Source organism: Physeter macrocephalus, chromosome 19, assembly GCF_002837175.3.
Source record: "Physeter macrocephalus isolate SW-GA chromosome 19, ASM283717v5, whole genome shotgun sequence".
Classification (NCBI taxonomy): Eukaryota; Metazoa; Chordata; class Mammalia; order Artiodactyla; family Physeteridae; genus Physeter; species Physeter macrocephalus.
The window spans coordinates 61291109-61308590 of record NC_041232.1 but is presented as its reverse complement, the minus strand read 5'-3'; the positions used below and the strand labels follow the sequence as shown (position 1 = coordinate 61308590).

General features: G+C 39.6%; 1 protein-coding gene across 19 annotated transcripts in view; it reads right to left on the bottom strand.

Moving 5' to 3' along the window:
• The window catches only part of KATNAL2 (katanin catalytic subunit A1 like 2), a 152879-nt gene that overhangs the window by 96181 nt on the left and 39216 nt on the right, over positions 1-17482 (bottom strand). For 18 of the 19 annotated variants that reach the window (XR_008615921.1, XR_008615922.1, XR_003677146.2 and 15 more), the window contains exon 2: positions 5832-5902. The exons of the other annotated variant lie outside the window; for it this stretch is intronic. Coding sequence is in view for 11 of the 18 variants with exons in the window: in XM_028480062.2 (XP_028335863.1) it covers positions 5832-5902 (71 nt within the window). In the remaining 7 variants the exon portion in view is untranslated. The remainder of the gene's footprint in view (positions 1-5831; positions 5903-17482) is intronic. 19 annotated transcript variants of the gene reach the window in all.

Sequence of the window (17482 nt, the reverse complement as noted above, 5' to 3'; positions counted from 1 at the left end):
CCTCTTCAATAAGTGGTGCTGGGAAAACTGGACAGCTACATGTAAAAGAATGAAATTAGAGCACTCCCTAACACCATACACAAAAATAAACTCAAAATGGATTAAAGACCTACATGTAAGGCCAGACATTATAAAACTCTTAGAGCAAAACATAGGAGGAACACTCTATGACATAAATCACAGCAATATTCTTTTTGACCCACCTCCTAGAGAAATGGAAATAAAAACAAACAAATGGGACCTAATGAAACTTAAAAGCTTTTGCACAGCAAAGGAAACCATAAACAAGATGAAAAGACAGCCCTCAGAATGGGAGAGGAGCAGCTGGGCCTGTGAGCCATGACCGCTGAGCCTGCGTGTCCGGGGCCTGTGCTCCGCAACGGGAGAGGCCACATCAGTGAGAGGCCCGCATACCATAAAAAAAAAAAAAAAAAAAAAAAAAAAAGAAAGAAAAGAGCAAATCAAAACTACAATGAGGTATCACCTCACACCGGTCAGAATGGCCATCATCAAAAAATCTACAAACAATAAATTCTGGAGAGGGTGTGGAGAATAGGGAACCCTCTTGCACTGTTGATGGGAATGTATATTGATACATCCACTAATGAGAACACTATGGAGGTTCCTTAAAAAACTAAAAATAGAACTACCATATGACCCAGCAATCCCACTACTGAGCATATACCCTGAGAAAACCATAGTTTAAAAAGAGTCATGTACCACAACGTTCATTGCAGCACTATTTACAATAGCCAGAACATGGAAGCAAGCTAAGTGTCCACTGACAGATGAATAGATAAAGAAGATGTGACACATATATACAGTGGAATATTACTCAGCCATAAAAAGGAAAGAAATTGAGTCATTTGTAGTGAGGTAGATGGACCTAGAGTCTGTCATACAGAGTGAAGTAAGTCAGAAAGAGAAAAACAAATACTGTATGGTAACACAGATATATGGAATCTAAAAAAAAGGTTCTGATGAACCTAGTGGCAGGACAGAAATAAAGACACAGACGTAGAGAATGGACTTGAGGACACGGGGAGGGGGAAGGGTAATCTGGGATGAAGTGAAAGACTAACACTGACATATATACATTACTACATGTAAAATAAATAGCTAGTGGGAAACAGCTGCATAGCACAGGGAGATCATCTCAGTGCTTTGCGACCACCTAGAGGGGTGGGATAAGGAGGGTGGGAGGAAGACGCGAGAGGGAGGGGATGTGGGGATACACCTATGCATTTGGCTGATTCACTCTGTTATACAGCAGAAACTAACACAACATTGTAAAGCAATTATACTCCAATAAAGATGTTTTTTAAAAAACGAATAGATGATGGCAGGCCCCATATTTCCTAAACTAACTGATTAGGGGAACAGAACTGCTTCTGTGTTCCTATTCCACTGTTTGGGCTTGAATGAGGTCTGAACTTAATAGGGTTGGCAGGAGGAACCACTGGAAATTCTTAACCAACAGAGTGACAGGGCAAGACTTCAAAAAGAGGCATGAGCTGTAAAGAGAAAGACAGAGTAGGAGAGATGGGGAGGCTGTTAACAGGGACTTAGGCCAGAGGAGACGCATGTGCAGACCTAGAAGAACCTGTAGCCATGACCCTCCACTGTCTGATCTCACTAACTCTCCCTCATGCATTTGAACTCTGCTCTTTCTGTTTACCTAGTGGTTCCACTTACACCCTGCCCCTTCTTCCTCTGTGCCCCTGCCTAGAATGTCCTTGTCCATCCCATCTGTCTATCCATATTCTACGCATTTTTCAAGACCAGCTCACATTGCCTTCCCTACCAAGCTTTCTCTGATTGTTTATTCCAATCCACAATACTATGTCCTCTTTGTGAATTCTCAGTTTTTCGTTAAAGGTAGGTCTACTTTTCCGACACTGATATGTCCTTAAAAATACCTATAGTTTACTTTTCATCTTGATAATCCACTCGTGAGTCCCCTTCCCAGCAGGTCTCAGGAAAATGATCAACTCTAGTATAATTTTCATCGATTCTAGATTCAAGAGGCCATCTTGTGGCAAAAAGGGGAAATGCATGCTTTGTAAATAGGAAACTCTTGAGGCCATAGTAGCACCTGCAGGAGAAGGGAAAGTCATCTGACTTTTGTCTTTTTGTTTTTACAGTTCTCCTTTCTGATAATTTCTGAAATACAGAATACATTACAATAAAAATCAAGAATTATCTGTGTAAACGACTGAGTCGCTTTCTAATTATTCTACCCATCTACCTGCTAGTAAGTTCTTTGATGGCTGTTCAAATAACATTTACCGAGCATCTATTAATACAATGCTCACAGTGTTGGGGTCTTGTAAGGTGAGTTCAGGTTTTAAAAGGGTCAATTAATCTATGAAGGCAGCATTTCTCAGAGTGTTCCATGGAAAACTAGTCCCTAAAGTTGGCCTGAGGAAAAAAAGGGTTCCTTGGCCAAATTGGTTTGCAAAGCCCTGAATACTGTGACTTTAGCACAGATATTCCCATTGCATATTAATAAGTCAGAGGATCTGAGAAGTCCTGAAATAAGAGAACCTGTTTAACCCGGTTTAACCCAATGTTTGCCAAGCTTACTTGACCATAAAGCTCTTTTAAAGTTACATCAATTGGGCTTCCCTGGTGGTGCAGTGGCTAAGAATCTGCCTGCCAATGCAGGGACACGGGTTTGAGCCCTGGTCCGGGAAGATCCAACATGCCGTGGAGCAACTAAGCCTGTGCACCACAACTAGTGAACCTGCGCTCTAGAGCCCGTGAGACACAACTAATGAGCCCGTGTGCCACAACTACTGAGCCCGCGCACCTAGAGCCCGTGCTCTGCAACAAGAGAAGCCACCGCAATGAGAAGCCCACGCAGCGCAACGAAGAGTAGCCTCCACTCGCTGCAACTAGAGAAAGTCCGCGCACAGCAACAAAGACCCAACGCAGCCAAAAATAAATAAAATAAATAAATTTATAAAAAAAATAAATAAATAAAAATAAAGTTACATCAATTAACATTCTGCAGAACGATTGTTTCAGTGTTCCACGCACTTAGAAAACACTGCCTTGAGGTAATTCAGCTCAGGGTTTTTTGAATGGAGCTGAGATTTTATCAAAAGATAACGTAAAATGTGCCAAACCCACATTCCCACTGCTTCAAGTCCTTTGCTGAACCAGGTTGGGTATTAAGAGAATAAAATCCAACTCCTACCTCCTCCATAGTAAAAATAGCAAGGACTCGTATACGCGTACTTTGTGCCAGGCACTATTCTAAGCATGTCGCATATTTAATCCTCATAATAATAACATCTGCCTGACACTTAAATACTATCCTCCATTACTCCATTTTACAAGCAAGGTTAACTGAGGAACAAAGAGAATAAGTAACTTGCCCGAGGTCGCTGGTTAGCAAAGAGTAGAGTGGTCTTTTGAACCAAGGCAGGCTGGCTCCTGAGTCTGTGTTCTTACCCAGGAAGCCCCCCCTACCACGCCAACCCGCCAGCCCTCCTCTGAGAGCAAACACTCAGCTCCACACTGCCCTTGGAATTGCTTTCCATGGATGGATGGTGAACAGTGTAGAGCAACCTCAGGAACACTCTCATATCCCAGATGGGGGAAGAAAGGCACAGACAGGACCAAAGTCAGCCTTTCTCTGCGCGGGCTCTCGCTTCCACCCCCTTGCTGTGTGTGGACACAGAGATTTAGCAGTTGAGCGTCACCTGATCGGCCTGCCTGCCAACCATGGCGGGTGGGGAGGGACTCATTTCTCTGGTCTGAGACCGGTGGCGATGTGGAAAGAATGAGCCATTTTCTCAATAAAATTTAAATCCCCAACACCAAAAAGAGAAGTGTCTGATAAAACCGTTTCAGAGTAAGTGGACTGAGAAATGTTTCTGTGTTAAAGATGATACAATTCATCATATTTACCCTGAGAAAAGGACCACTTCCAAAATTGTGATGTTAAGGTATTATGAAAAAGGCCACATTTTGTAATTGAAGATCTTACGTGGTCAGTCCAGGGGAGAAAATGAATCAGATTACTCAATACCAAAGTTTGTTCAGAAGCGCAGTGTTATAATTGGTCACCAAAACGCAGAGCCTCTGAGATTTTGGCAAAAAAATTCAAACCCTTCAATGACTTAGATCATAAAAGAATGCTTAAGTACAGTTGCAGTGATTTTATTTTCTGACTTAAAAAGACATCATTTTTTAAAAAACTCATAAAATATGCCCCACATACATTTTGATTTTCCTGAGGTGACCCTCAAACAAAACCAAATCTTCCACACTGGAGCAGAGGAATTGGACCCTGAAGACTCTTGGGGTGAGACAGGCCTCAAAAGTGCCCCCACCTAGTGCCAGGAGACTTCTGGCAAGTTCCTAGACTCCTCTGAGCCTCGATTTCTTCAAATGGGGACCCTAATACTACTTCCCTTAAAATTGAACAGAAAAATTCCTCAAGGTCCCTAGAACGGTCATGCCCCTCAAGAAGGCACTAGATTCATTTAAAACAGCTGTTGCTGGCGCAGCTCAAGAAACAAGGATCAACTCTCACTCTCATCCCAGCTGCCTCCTACCCTCCCGCCCTCATCAGCTTTCCTTCCTACCTCAGCACTAGGGTTACTAGATTCTCAAATGTGGCTTTTAGTTCTCTGATAGCTACTATGTTTATCAGAGGAAAAGATGCTCTTTCAGCCTTTTGGGAAAATACAGCAGCTGGTTGGTTCCTCCTGCTCTACGGCAGGGTTTCTCCACCTTGGCGTGATTGACATTTGGGGCTGTCCTGCGCATATGAAGGATGTTTAGCAGCATCCTGGTCTCCTCCCACTAGATGCCAGTGTGCCGCCCGAGAGGTCTCCAGACATTGCCACATGTCCTCTGAGGGGTTCTCCAGGTTGAGAACCACTGCTCTGACTTGAAAGTTTTGAGCCCGAACCCTGAAACCTGAATATTTTCTTCCTGGCTGAAAACTGAAACGAAAGGAAACTCTAAAGAGTATCCTTCGGATACTTGGTGGTCTCTCTCCCTCTCGCAACTCCCAGCGTATCAGCAGCCTTCATGTAAGTGCTCGCACATGAGGTAGGTGGCCAAACTCAAATGATTCCAAATATCGTCCCCCTGCCAGCTATAGAATGTGCATTGCACAGGAAAGAGATCTGAGCACAGATCATCCAGGGAAATGCAATACTTTTATTCTGAGAAAAGGAAAATTGGGGAGAAAGAACGTTATCTTTATGTACATTAGCCAGCAAGCAGTGGGACCCCGGAAACCTTCTTTGAATGGCCTACACTATCTTCAAACCTGAGTGGGAAAGGGAAAGTATCCCATGACTGGGTAGCTTTGTGAATGAAGTTTTCAAATGCATAATGTGAAAAATATCTAAGTAAATGAGACAATAAAAGTATGTGTCTAGGTTGCTGTGGGTGGGCAGGGATAGGTAGGGCACAAGAGATTTTAGGGCAGGGAAGCTATTCTGTACGATACTACAATTGTGGATATGTGACTTTATGCCTTTGTCAAAACTCGTAGAACTGTACAACACAAGAGCGAACCCTGACGTAAACTATGGACTATAGCTAATAATAATATATCGATATTGACTCATCAATTACAACAAACGTACCACACCAGTGTAAGATGTTAGTAACATGGGAGACGGGGCAGGGCGGGGTATTGCTGGTGTATGGGAGCTGTCTGCACTTTCTGTTTTATTTTTCTGGAAATAGAAAACTGCTCTAAAAAATAAAGTTATTAACTGTTTTTAAAAGTGAGTATTTGGAAAAGCAGAGGTCAGAGAAAGAGAGGAATCATCTCTGTAAATATCTGTAATGTAACATACCCTTCTTGTGTTAGATAATGCAAAATCAAAATAAGAAGATTTTTTCGTCGTGCTTCTGTCCTCATCTCGCACTGTGAACAAAAAAGAAAAGGTAGGTGAGACGACAATGAAATATAACACTCCTTTTATAGCAATAAACCCTTGACGGTAAACGTAACCTGTCAAAAGCAAGAAGCATAACTTAAAGGCTGGAAGGCAGTTTGACATCTCTAAGGATATATAAAGTTGTTTTCCATTGTTATTTTCTTCTCAGAGCTGCCTTCTCAATTGTAAACTGAAGGTACAATGATTTCGATTGGGATTGCACTTGACTAGTTAACTTCTTACTGCCAAGCTAATTGGCATTTTGTTGCTTATCACCGCAAAGAAACAAATATATGCATGTTTATTTGGACCAGGTGAAGGAAAGTGATGATAAACTCATGAGCCAGAAATCAAGCTGTACCATCACAGGCACTGACCTGCTACTGCATCTTAAATTCACTCGGAGTCCCACCCAGACCCTGCACAAACGTGGAGATGAGTTCCAATAATCCATTCAGGGGGACCCCGCAGCTGAGCACTTAGAATATCCAATGAGTAGCAGAGGCCATAAAGGGGACATTCCTGCATAACAATGTCCTTATTCAAACTGGATGAATTTGTTATTTTCCTCGCAGTATTAATGTGCTACATTACGTTATCTGGTATCTCAAATTCCCCTGAAATGTATTCATAAAATATTTACTTTCACTGATACTTCCCTTATTTGAAAATAACTTACATTTATCTAAGGAGAACTGGATGAAAGCAAAACACGCCCTTGAGTGGCCCAAATTATGTCATAAAATCTAGGCACAAACACACTGATGACAAAAAAATTTTTCAGGCATTCATCCAAACTTTCTAAAAATTAATGTAATAAAATTAAAAATGTATACAGTTACTTAAAAATCAAATAGTACTATATTTTCTTCCATTTTAAGTTGCTTTTTCATTTTGATAAAATATACATAACATAAAATTTACCATTTTAACCATTTTTAAGTGTACAGTTTAGTGGCATTAAGTATATTCAAATTGCACAACTATCACTATGATCCATCTTCAGGACTTTTCATCTTCCCCAACTAAAACTCTATATTCTTTAGACAATAACTCCATCCCCCTAACCCCTGCCATCACCATTCTCCTTCCTGTCTCAGTGAATTTGCCTATTCCAGGTTCCTCGTATAGGGGGAACTCATTTGTCCTTTTGTGACTGGCTTATTTCACTTATCATAATGTCATCAAGGTTCATCCATGCTGTAGCGTGTGTGTGGCTCAGTAATACAGTACTATACATTTTTAAGGAAAAACAATAGTCTCTGTCCCACTCCACTACCCCCTCCCCCCACTCCTGAGAGGCAACAACCTTAATTACTTTAGCTGTTTCTTCTGATATTTGCCTCCATGTTTTTAAACATGTCACTGTTTCATAATATATGAATATTAGACATTAAACTATTCACTTCTTGTTAAGGTAGATGAGCAGTAAGCTGCCTTACAGACTTCTCACCCTCTCCTCCCCTTACAGTTACTGTAGTATGCAGTGATTACATGATTATGACTGTGTAAATAATGTTGCTGAGCCAAAAAGTACTGTGGTTACTTTACCATTTCTGGACAACATTATTTTCCTTGGAATGAAGAATTGCCTCATTTTAAAAATTTGGTTACTTTTCCATATACCTATTGCTAATTTTCAAATCCCAACATACCTCTAAAGGCCCCTCACATCACTTTCCACACCATCAAATACATCAGACAATGTGTCAGTTACACTCCCCCCAGCCATGGCTTCCCTGAAGCCTCCACCCTCCCTCTCCACTCTAGGTTGCTGACTGTTAGGCCTGCTATGGGTGCTCATCCAGGGATTTCCCTTTGAAACTTTCCTGCATTGGATCCCCTAGAAATGGAGTCTTCTCCTTTACTGGTCACTGGTTTGGTTTAGTAAAGCACACATCCTCTAAAGTAAAGGTAGACGGAGATAAATGTGGTTGAGAATCTGCATGCCTGTAAGTGTTTTTATTCTGTTTAAAAAGTTGATAGCTTGAAAGGGCATAACATTCTTATTCCTTTGCAGGTAAAGGATCTTTTATTCCCAGGAAGCTTTTAGAATCTTATTTTTAACTCCGGTGTTCTGAAATTGTACAACCTCGTTGGTGCCAGCCTTTTTCCATTCACTGTGCTGGCCGTTGTCAAGCTGGACATTCTCATGCTTCCGTTCTAAAAGAAAATGCCTTCTATTATTTCTGTGATAAATTACTCCCCTATGTTTTCTCCAGTTTATTTTTAAGAACCTCTATTAATTGAACGGGATATAACCTGGATTGATCTTTTAAGATTTTTTCTCCTACAGTGTCCCTTTTCTTTGTCTCTTTTTTCTGTTTTCTGGGCAACCTCCTTGGCCTTGTCTTTGAACCACTCTACAGAATTTATTTAGACAATAATATTTTTAACTTCCAAGAGCTTGTTCTTATTCTCTGGTTGTTCCTTTTTCACAACATCTTCTTCTTTTTTTTTTTTTAAGACATCTGGCAGTTTCCCAATATTTATTTATTTATTTGTTTGTTTGTTTGTTTTTGCCACACCATGCGTCACGTGGGATCTTGGTTCCCCGACCAGGGATAGAACCTGCGCCCCCTGCATTGGAAGTGCAGAGTCTTAACCACTGGACCGCCAGGGAAGTCCCTTGTTCTTGTTTTTTCAATGCACTATTCTCTTATGATTCAATGTCAGTTATGTTCAATATTTGCTGTTTATGTAGGCAGGTAAAACACTATTTTATAAAGATATCCATACAAAATGATTCAAACAAAGTTTTGTTGCTTAAGGTAATAAGTTTTTATTCAGACCGCCAGAATATAAAGAAAATGAAGCAACCTGTGTTTCAAAGAGCTTGTGAAGGAAGTATAGTAAGCACCACTTTTTCAACGAAAAGGTATTCTGTTTTCTGCCACTCAAAAGGTAGTTATTGCTTTTTAAAAAAATTAATTTGCATTTTATTTATCACAGTTTTATACACATTTTGTTGTTGTTTTGTTAGTTTAACGTTTTGCTTTGAATTCAGGCTAAAATAAATGAAATCAAGTTCTCAGAAGTCTAAGAGAAAAGGACATTAAAGGAAAATTATAATCCTTGAAGTAATAAAATATATAACACAAAAAGTAGTGACTTAGACGGGGATAAAAATTTACAAATGACACATCTGATAAAGAACTATTATTAAAAATGTACAAAGAGCTCTTAAAACTCCACAATAAGAAAATAAACAACCCAATTAAAAATGGGCAAAAGAGATGAACAGACACCTCACAAAAGGAGCTATATGGATGGTAAATAAATATATAAAAAGATGCTCAACATCATATGTCACCAGGGAATGACAAATTAAAACAACAACAAGATAGCACTGCATACCTCTTAGAATGGTGAAAATCCAAAACACTAACACCACCACATGCCGGTGAGGATGTAGAGCAATGGGAGCTCTCATTTATTGCTGGTGGGAATGCAAAACAGTACAGCCACTTTGGAAGACAGTTTGATGGTTTCTTACAAAATTAAACATACCCTTACCATATGATCCAGCAGTCACGCTCCTTGGTATTTACTCCAGAGTTGAAAACTTATGTTTACACACAAACTTGCACACTGAAGCCGCTGATGCAGCTTTACTCATAATTGCTGAAAGCAACCAAAATGCCTATGAATGGATAAATAAAGTGTGGTACATCCACACAATGGAATATTAATCAGTAGTAAAAAAAAATAATAAATAAAAAAAATAAATAAAAAATAATTAAAAAAATAATAAACTACCAAGCCATGAAAAGACATGTAGGAAACTTAGATGCATATTACTAAGTAAAAAAAGCCAATCTGAAAAGGTTACAATGCAAGAAATTTTCACATATTGAGGTATGGGGAAGTCATTCTGGCGTATACATGATTTGGCTTGTTCTGTAGCCTATCAGACAAATTGTACGTCTGCTTTAACCATTAAGGAAAAGATGAGTTTAAAAATCAAAACGGAGTAACTGTGGTTCAGGCATCCAAAATGGAGCCTGGTGGCCACTGTGGATATGGTTTCAGACACATTCCTGCATTACTAAGAACTTGAATTTCTGAACTGTATCAGACTCAAGGACACCAGCCATTCTCAAAACAAGATCTGCTAGCAGCTGCAACCATTTTGGACCCAACCAATACTTACTTAACAAGCACCCTTACTTCTTGCCAGCCCCAATCATAATTCGTGGTAAACAATTCATGTAACTAGTTGTAACCTTGCAATTTTTGCCTTTATAATCCTCCCCCATTTTGTAGTCCTGCAGAACACAGTTCAAATGCTTCTTGAATCTGTGTCTCCTGGACTATAGTCCTCAATTTGGCTCAAATAAAACTCGTTTTTAGTCCTTTTATAGATTATTTATTGGTTATTTGTGTCAACAGTTTTAGACTGTATGTTTCCAACTATATGACATTCTGGAAAAGGCAAAACTATGATGACAGTAAGAAGATATTGGTGGCCAGTTTGGGGGAGAGGGAGGGAGGCAGAGCACAGAGAATTTCAGGGCAGTGAAATTATTCTATATGATACTATCATGGTGCCTACATGTCATTAAAGATTTGTCAGAATCCATAGAACGTGCACCAGAAGTGAACTCTAATGTAAACTACAGACTTTGAGTGACAACTACGTGTCAAGGTAGGTTCATCTGACACAGGAGGTTGATACTGGGGAAGCTGGTGCATGTGTGGGGCAGGGGGTATATGGGAATTCTCCATACTTTCCACTCAATTTTGCTGTGAACCCAAAACTGCTCTAAAAAATGTCTATATTTTAAACTACTAACTGATTTTTAAACAAATATATCAGACCTAATATATTTAAATGGAGTCACCCTTCAACGTAGTTACCTCAGCAGGTCATGCTTTTATTCTTTTGCTCAAAATATGTCCGAAACTCCTCTTTTAAAATTGTCTTCAATTTAGATTAATGACCACAGTCTTCCCTAGCCCACATTTACAAAAATAATATGTGGCCCTGTAGAAAACTGGGACGATGCATAAAGGCACAAGAAAAAAATTAGATATTTTGGTCACATTCTTCCCATCTTCTTACAAAATAGGCTTCTCATGTGTTTTGATAACCTGTGCTTTTTCTTCTTAAAAATATCATTACTTTGTAAATATTTTTCCCAGTTATTAAAAGTTTTTCTAAAACATGACTTTTAATGACTGCAGGGAATGCACCATAACTTAATCACCCCTCAGCTGTTGGAGAGTCCTCTTATTTGAAGTTGTGCCTCACCAAATTTAAGAACGCACTTTATTAGCAGTTTTGACTCTTTCTAAAATCCAAATTTGCCCTCAAGGACAGATCTGATAACATTTGGAGAGCTTTAAAACTGTATGGCAGGTCATTCTTAAAAAATTACCTTTGGTACATTTCTACCTCTGTCCTTGAAGAAACCCCTTTTGTCCCAGTGAGTTAGAAAACCGGAAAGCAACTTACCAAGACGAGTTAAAGACTCAAGAAGGCAATTACAGTAATCTTCTTTGCTATGTTTTTATTGTTATTATGGAATATATAATTCATATAGAAGAATGTATAAAACATCCATTCATTTTAAATAATAATAGTAATAACAAGCATCACCCTGGTTAAGCCCCAGAGCACCTTCAGTGTCTTAGAAACTCCCTCGTGCTGTTCCTTTCAGACGTTTCCCCTCCTCCCACCAGAGGTAACTTCCATCCTGACTTTTATGCTCATCATTCCCTTTTTCTTTATGGTTTTTACCAACTATACATCCGTTAAAAAAAAACAGTGTTTAGTTTTTACATTTTTGAATGTTATATGAATGTAATACACATTTATTTCTTCGGACTACTTTTGTTTCACAGTATGTAATTTCCCCCCAAAAATTCATATCAGAGTAAGAGCTTAGGTATGATCCAGCTATTCTCTAATATCTTCACTTCAATTATCTGCTTCCACAGTTTCTTTAGTCTGTGGGCATAATTTTACAGTGTCTTACAGGGTTGCTCTCTAAGGCTTCTCAAGGTAACTCTTCTCTTTCCCAGAAAACAGAAGTATAGTTACGTATTTCTTCACGGCGCCCCAAGTACCTGGCATGGTGCCAAGTGCTAAGCAGAGACTGATATTTCTTGATAGATCCACTAGAAAATTGTTTTTGTCAAACTATAGGTCATGAAATCAATGGGCTACAAGCAGCATAGTTCAACGCAACAGAATTATCACAGATTGCATAACAGGTAAGAAGGCTTAGTATTGCTTCGTGAAACTTCTGTTGTGTTTGCATGTGTGTGTCCACTGGATCCCAGTCTAAGACGTCTCACAGTTGTTCACAGTAAAAAAAGAAACTTGAAAGCCACTATACAAAATGATTTCATATTAAGATGTCCAACACTGGCAGTTTGATCCTTCTGAAGATGCTGACACGACAACTCTTGGTGAGGACTGAAGCCTTTCTAATTTACCAAAATTAGCCTTGGTAGTCTCAGTCTCTAATTTTCTAAGTTGACTTGCCTCACCTGTAGTGCCATCTAGTGTATGAGGAAGGGAAGTACTTCATGAAATTTAGGTAGTTCCAAATTACTACTTACATAATAAAAAAGATGACAATCATCAAAAAATTTAGTCCAAATCAAGTTTTCAAAATAAAAATAAAACTGCATATTAAACGAGCAGTAATAAGATTGATGGGATATGTTTCTAAATGTCCACATTCTCAAACTCATGCTTGGGGGTTAGACTCAGAACCGAGGTCTCTGGTTCCCGGCCTGTGCCCTTCCCTCCATCAATTCCTCCCCTGCATTAACCCCTCCTCATCAGTGTCCACTCCTGCCCCTGCACATTCACACCTGACCAGAGAGAAGCTGCTCTTCTAATCTGCCAAAAATTGTGCCAAATTTGCCAAAATCAAACAACCGTGGTTGCCAGTCTTAGCTGAGCTCACAGGGCAACAAACGGTGTCTCTTACAATTCCTCCAACATAATCTCACAATTTTAGTGACCATTTCAAAGCAACTACTGGCTAGACTTCAGTTAGTTAGTCACCCTGCTGCACCAGGAGTAGCGGGTCTTGTAGGAGAGTATGCCTTTAATTCCTGAAAAACACAGTCCTGCTGTACGTGAAGCCCATCCATCTCATTTGTACGCAAAGGTCTTTGAGAACAAAAGGATTTGAATTAAAGAGCCATGAAAGCCATGAATATCCCCAGAGGGACTGCACTCGACACTGACCAGGTCCATTTCCACCTGGTGTTTTGCAAACTGTGGGGTGCTCTGCCAGCATCAGGTCAAGATATTATAGAATAGCTGGATCATACCTAAGCTCTTACTCTGATATGAACTTTTGGGGGGAAATTACATACTGTGAAACAAAAGTAGTCCGAAGAAATAAATGTGTATTACATTCATATAACATTCAAAATGTAAAAACTAAACACTGTTTTTTTTTAACGGATGTATAGTTGGTAAAAACCATAAAGAAAAAGGGAATGATGAGCATAAAAGTCAGGATGGAAGTTACCTCTGGTGGGAGGAGGGGAAACGTCTGAAAGGAACAGCACGAGGGAGTTTCTAAGACACTGAAGGTGCTCTGGGGCTTAACCAGATGTTTGGTGGGTACTTAACAGCTGTTAGTTGCTTTGTTCATATAGTTCAGAGACCCTCCACGCTTCACTCTGAAACCACATGCTTCTTCCTAATCTAAACATGCACTAATGCAAATGGTCCCTTATGACTAAGATGCAGCGAAAAAACAGCCAGGAGTGTTTTGCTTGTGCTCCTCAGTACGACACACACTGCACTGGCTTTGGCTGACAGCCCTGAATTTCCTAAAGGTGGTCTCCTGGGTAGAGCCCAGATCAGACTACCACCATGATAATTTTAAAACACATTCAGTACCCCAAAAAGAAACTCTGCACCCCTTAACTGTCACCCCCTGTCCTTAAAAGCCATAGAATTGCACACTTTAAATGGATGAGTTGGACTTCCCTGGTGGTCCAGTGGTTAAGAAGCTGTCTTCCAATTCAGGGGACGCGGGTTCCATCCGTGGTCAGGGAACTAAGATCCCACGTGCCGCAGGGCAACTGAGCCCCTAGTGCGCCTCAGCTAGAGAGCCCGCGCACCACAACTACAGAGAAGCCCGCACGCCACAACGAAGACCCGACACAGCCAAAAAAAAAAAAAAAAAAAAAAATCTAAGAAAAGAATCATCTTAGAAAAATAAAAAATAAAAGAAGAAATGGGTGAGTTGCATGGTATATGAATTATATCTCAATAAAGCTGTTTTAAAGTGCATAAAAACAGGGAGAGTTAGGGAGAAAAAGGCCAAAACGAATGTAAATAATTTGAGCAATGTTTTGAGTAATATAAAATAAATGATATGACTGGAAACAGAAATGATTTCATGCAATATTTTGAAGTTACTCAAAATGGAAATGGGGGTGCTGCTTATCACCCACACTGCTGTGAGGGCCTCCTCACCACCCTGATGGCAGAGCCTGGTCATGTCTTGGGATGTGGCAATGATGCTTCTTTACTTGCTCTGATGACTTGGCTGTAACAAGCTTGCTGAGTCAATGTGGCTACAGGGTAGACTCCCCAGACAGAAAAGAAAACACAAGATCATCTAGGCAGATATTTCCCTTATATGTTTTCTTTCTGGTTTTATCACAACTTGCAGTACACAGAAAAGTTGAAGAAACCACCTTAAGTAAGTATTGTTAATATTTCCTCAGTTCATTTGGAAAAAAATACACTTCTTTCAAAAAGAATCTCAAAATTTTTTAATGCAGAAATTTAAAAATTTTTATCCAGATAATATTCAGAGTTGGCAAGGTGTGAAAGGATATGTACTCAGATACAATTGGTGTAAATATAAACTAGTACAACACTTTTATACAGCGAAATGAAACAGGCACAAGCCCACTGACCCCGCAATTCCATACCTCACCATTTATGCCAGATCAATTACAGTATATTATAGAAATACTTCACATGTGCAAAATAATAAATGTTTAAGGATGTTTAATACAGCATTATGCGTATTCCCCTCCAAAATTAGAAATACTCTAAAATGTCCATTAGTGGTTAACTAAATCATGATACAGGCTTACCATGTATCACTATGCCCCAATAAAAAGAACGAAGTAGATCTATATACACTGACGAGGAAAGATTTTGAAGACACTGTGTTTTCTCTCCACCCACTTACTGTCCACTCCCAAATAGAAAGGAAGTGTGAATTAAAGGTAATGTTTAACTCTTTGACATAAATCACAGCAAGATCCTTTTTGACCCACCTCCTGGAGTAATGGAAATAAAATAAAAAATAAACAAATAGGACCTAATGAAACTTAAAAGCTTTTGCACAGCAAAGGAAACCATAAACAAGACGAAAAGACAGCCCTCAGAATGGGAGATAATATTTGCAAATGAAGCAACTGACAAAGGATTAATCTCGAAAATATACAATCCTTAAAAAACTAAAAATAAAACTACCATATGACCCAGCAATCCCACTACTGAGCATATACCCTGAGAAAACCATAATTCAAAAAGAGTCATGTACCACAATGTTCATTGCAGCACTATTTACAATAGCCAGGACATGGAAGCAACCTAAGTGTCCATCGACAGATGAATGGATAAAGAAGATGTGACACATATATACAGTGGAATATTACTCAGCCATAACAAGGAACAAAATTGAGTTATTTGTAATGAGGTGGATGGACCTAAAGTCTGTCATACAGAGTGAAGTCAGAAAGAGAAAAACAAATACTGTATGCTAACACACTTACATGGAATCTAAAAAAAAGGTACTGATGAACCTATTGGCAGGGCAGGAATAAAGACACAGACGTAGAGAACGGACTTGAGGACACAGGGGTGAAGGGTAAGCTGGGGTGAAGTGAGAGAGTGACATGGACATATATACACTACCAAATGTAAAATAGATAGCTAGTGGGAAGCAGCCACATGGTACAGGGAGATCAGCTCGATGCTTTGTGACCACCTAGAGGGGTGGGATAGGGAGGGGGGGAGGGAGGCGCAAGAGGGAGGGGATATGGAGATATATGTATACTTATAGCTGATTCACTTTGTTGTACAATAGAAACTAACACGACATTGTAAAGCAATTATACTCAGGGTGGGAGGGAGGCTCAAGAGGGAGGGGATATGGAGATATATGTATACTTACAGCTGATTCACTTTGTTGTACAATAGAAACTAACACGACATTGTAAAGCAATTTTACTCCAATAAACATATAAAAAAAAAGGTAATGTTTAAATTTGACAAAGAAAAACTTAGATTAGTACAAAAAGTTTAAAAAGAAACATTTCTCTCTTTACCCTGTCCACCATTGTTAATTTCTCATGTAATCATTCTGAAAGGGGTTTATGAATATATCAACATATATATGCACAAATTCTTTTAAATTTGCAAAAAATTTTATCATTTTGTATATACTGTTGGGCATCTTGCTTTTTGCCCCACTTAATAATATGTCTTGAACATCTTTCTATGTGAGCAGATGCAAATCTACCTAATTCTAAGACATACGTAAGGTGAAAAATCACAGAAATACATACCCACACTCTTTCACTCATAGAAAAAGAAAGGAATAAAAATCTAGATGTGTAGTTACCTCTGGGTAGAGGAAAGGGATGGGGGCACAGCGGCTCAATTTTTTATCCATAGACTTCTGAATTGTTTAACTTCAATACTTTGGCAAGTAAAGAGCAAAGAAACACGTCGGCTTGGGTTCAACTGTTCACAGATCAAAACACTTCTAGGCTAAGGAATTCCATCATCACCTTGGCAGATGAGCCACTCTGACATCTGGGTTCCCTTCCCTCCCCTCCATCAGTAGATATGGGGGTGGGGTGAGAAATGTCCTGACACTGATGCTGGCCTTGGGTGTTCCATTCACTAGGAGGGAAAGATCCAGACAAAGTCACCCAAAGGCAGCTCCTCCTCCACACTACACTTCCTACTCCCATGTCCCCCTGAATTTACCTCCCTCCCTCCATGTGCATATACACTGAGGGAGAGAAACATAGGAGTCTTATTGTTCGCTATCCACAGGGAGAGCTTTGACTTTCACAGCTGCCCTCACCAAACTTGAGCTGGAGGATTTGTCAGAATAATCTCCCTCAAATTCCTTTCAGAATCCCTGGAGAGTCGCTTAAACAATGAACACCACTGACCTTGTGAACTCATGGTACATCAGGATGGATAGGAAGGCAAAGCTCTAATTCTTGGGATGGACTTCCGTATCCTGAGCTGATCTGAGCAATGTTGATCATATTCTTGAAAGACTATAAGCAATCTATCAGAGGGACTTGTGCAAAGTTTTTATTATATTCTTGGAAAACGATAGCTGTCCCAACTCCAATCAAGAGTATTTCTAGGGCTTTATGGCTGGAATCACAAAGTTTGGCAAACAGTCCTGATCTCTACAGCAGATGATGGGGACTGAAGGATACTCTTTGGTTCAGTGACTTAGAATTGTTTGATAATGAGGTTGCTTCAAAAATGGCTTTCTTACCATGCAGACTGTGAAACAGCTTATAGTTGGGGTGCC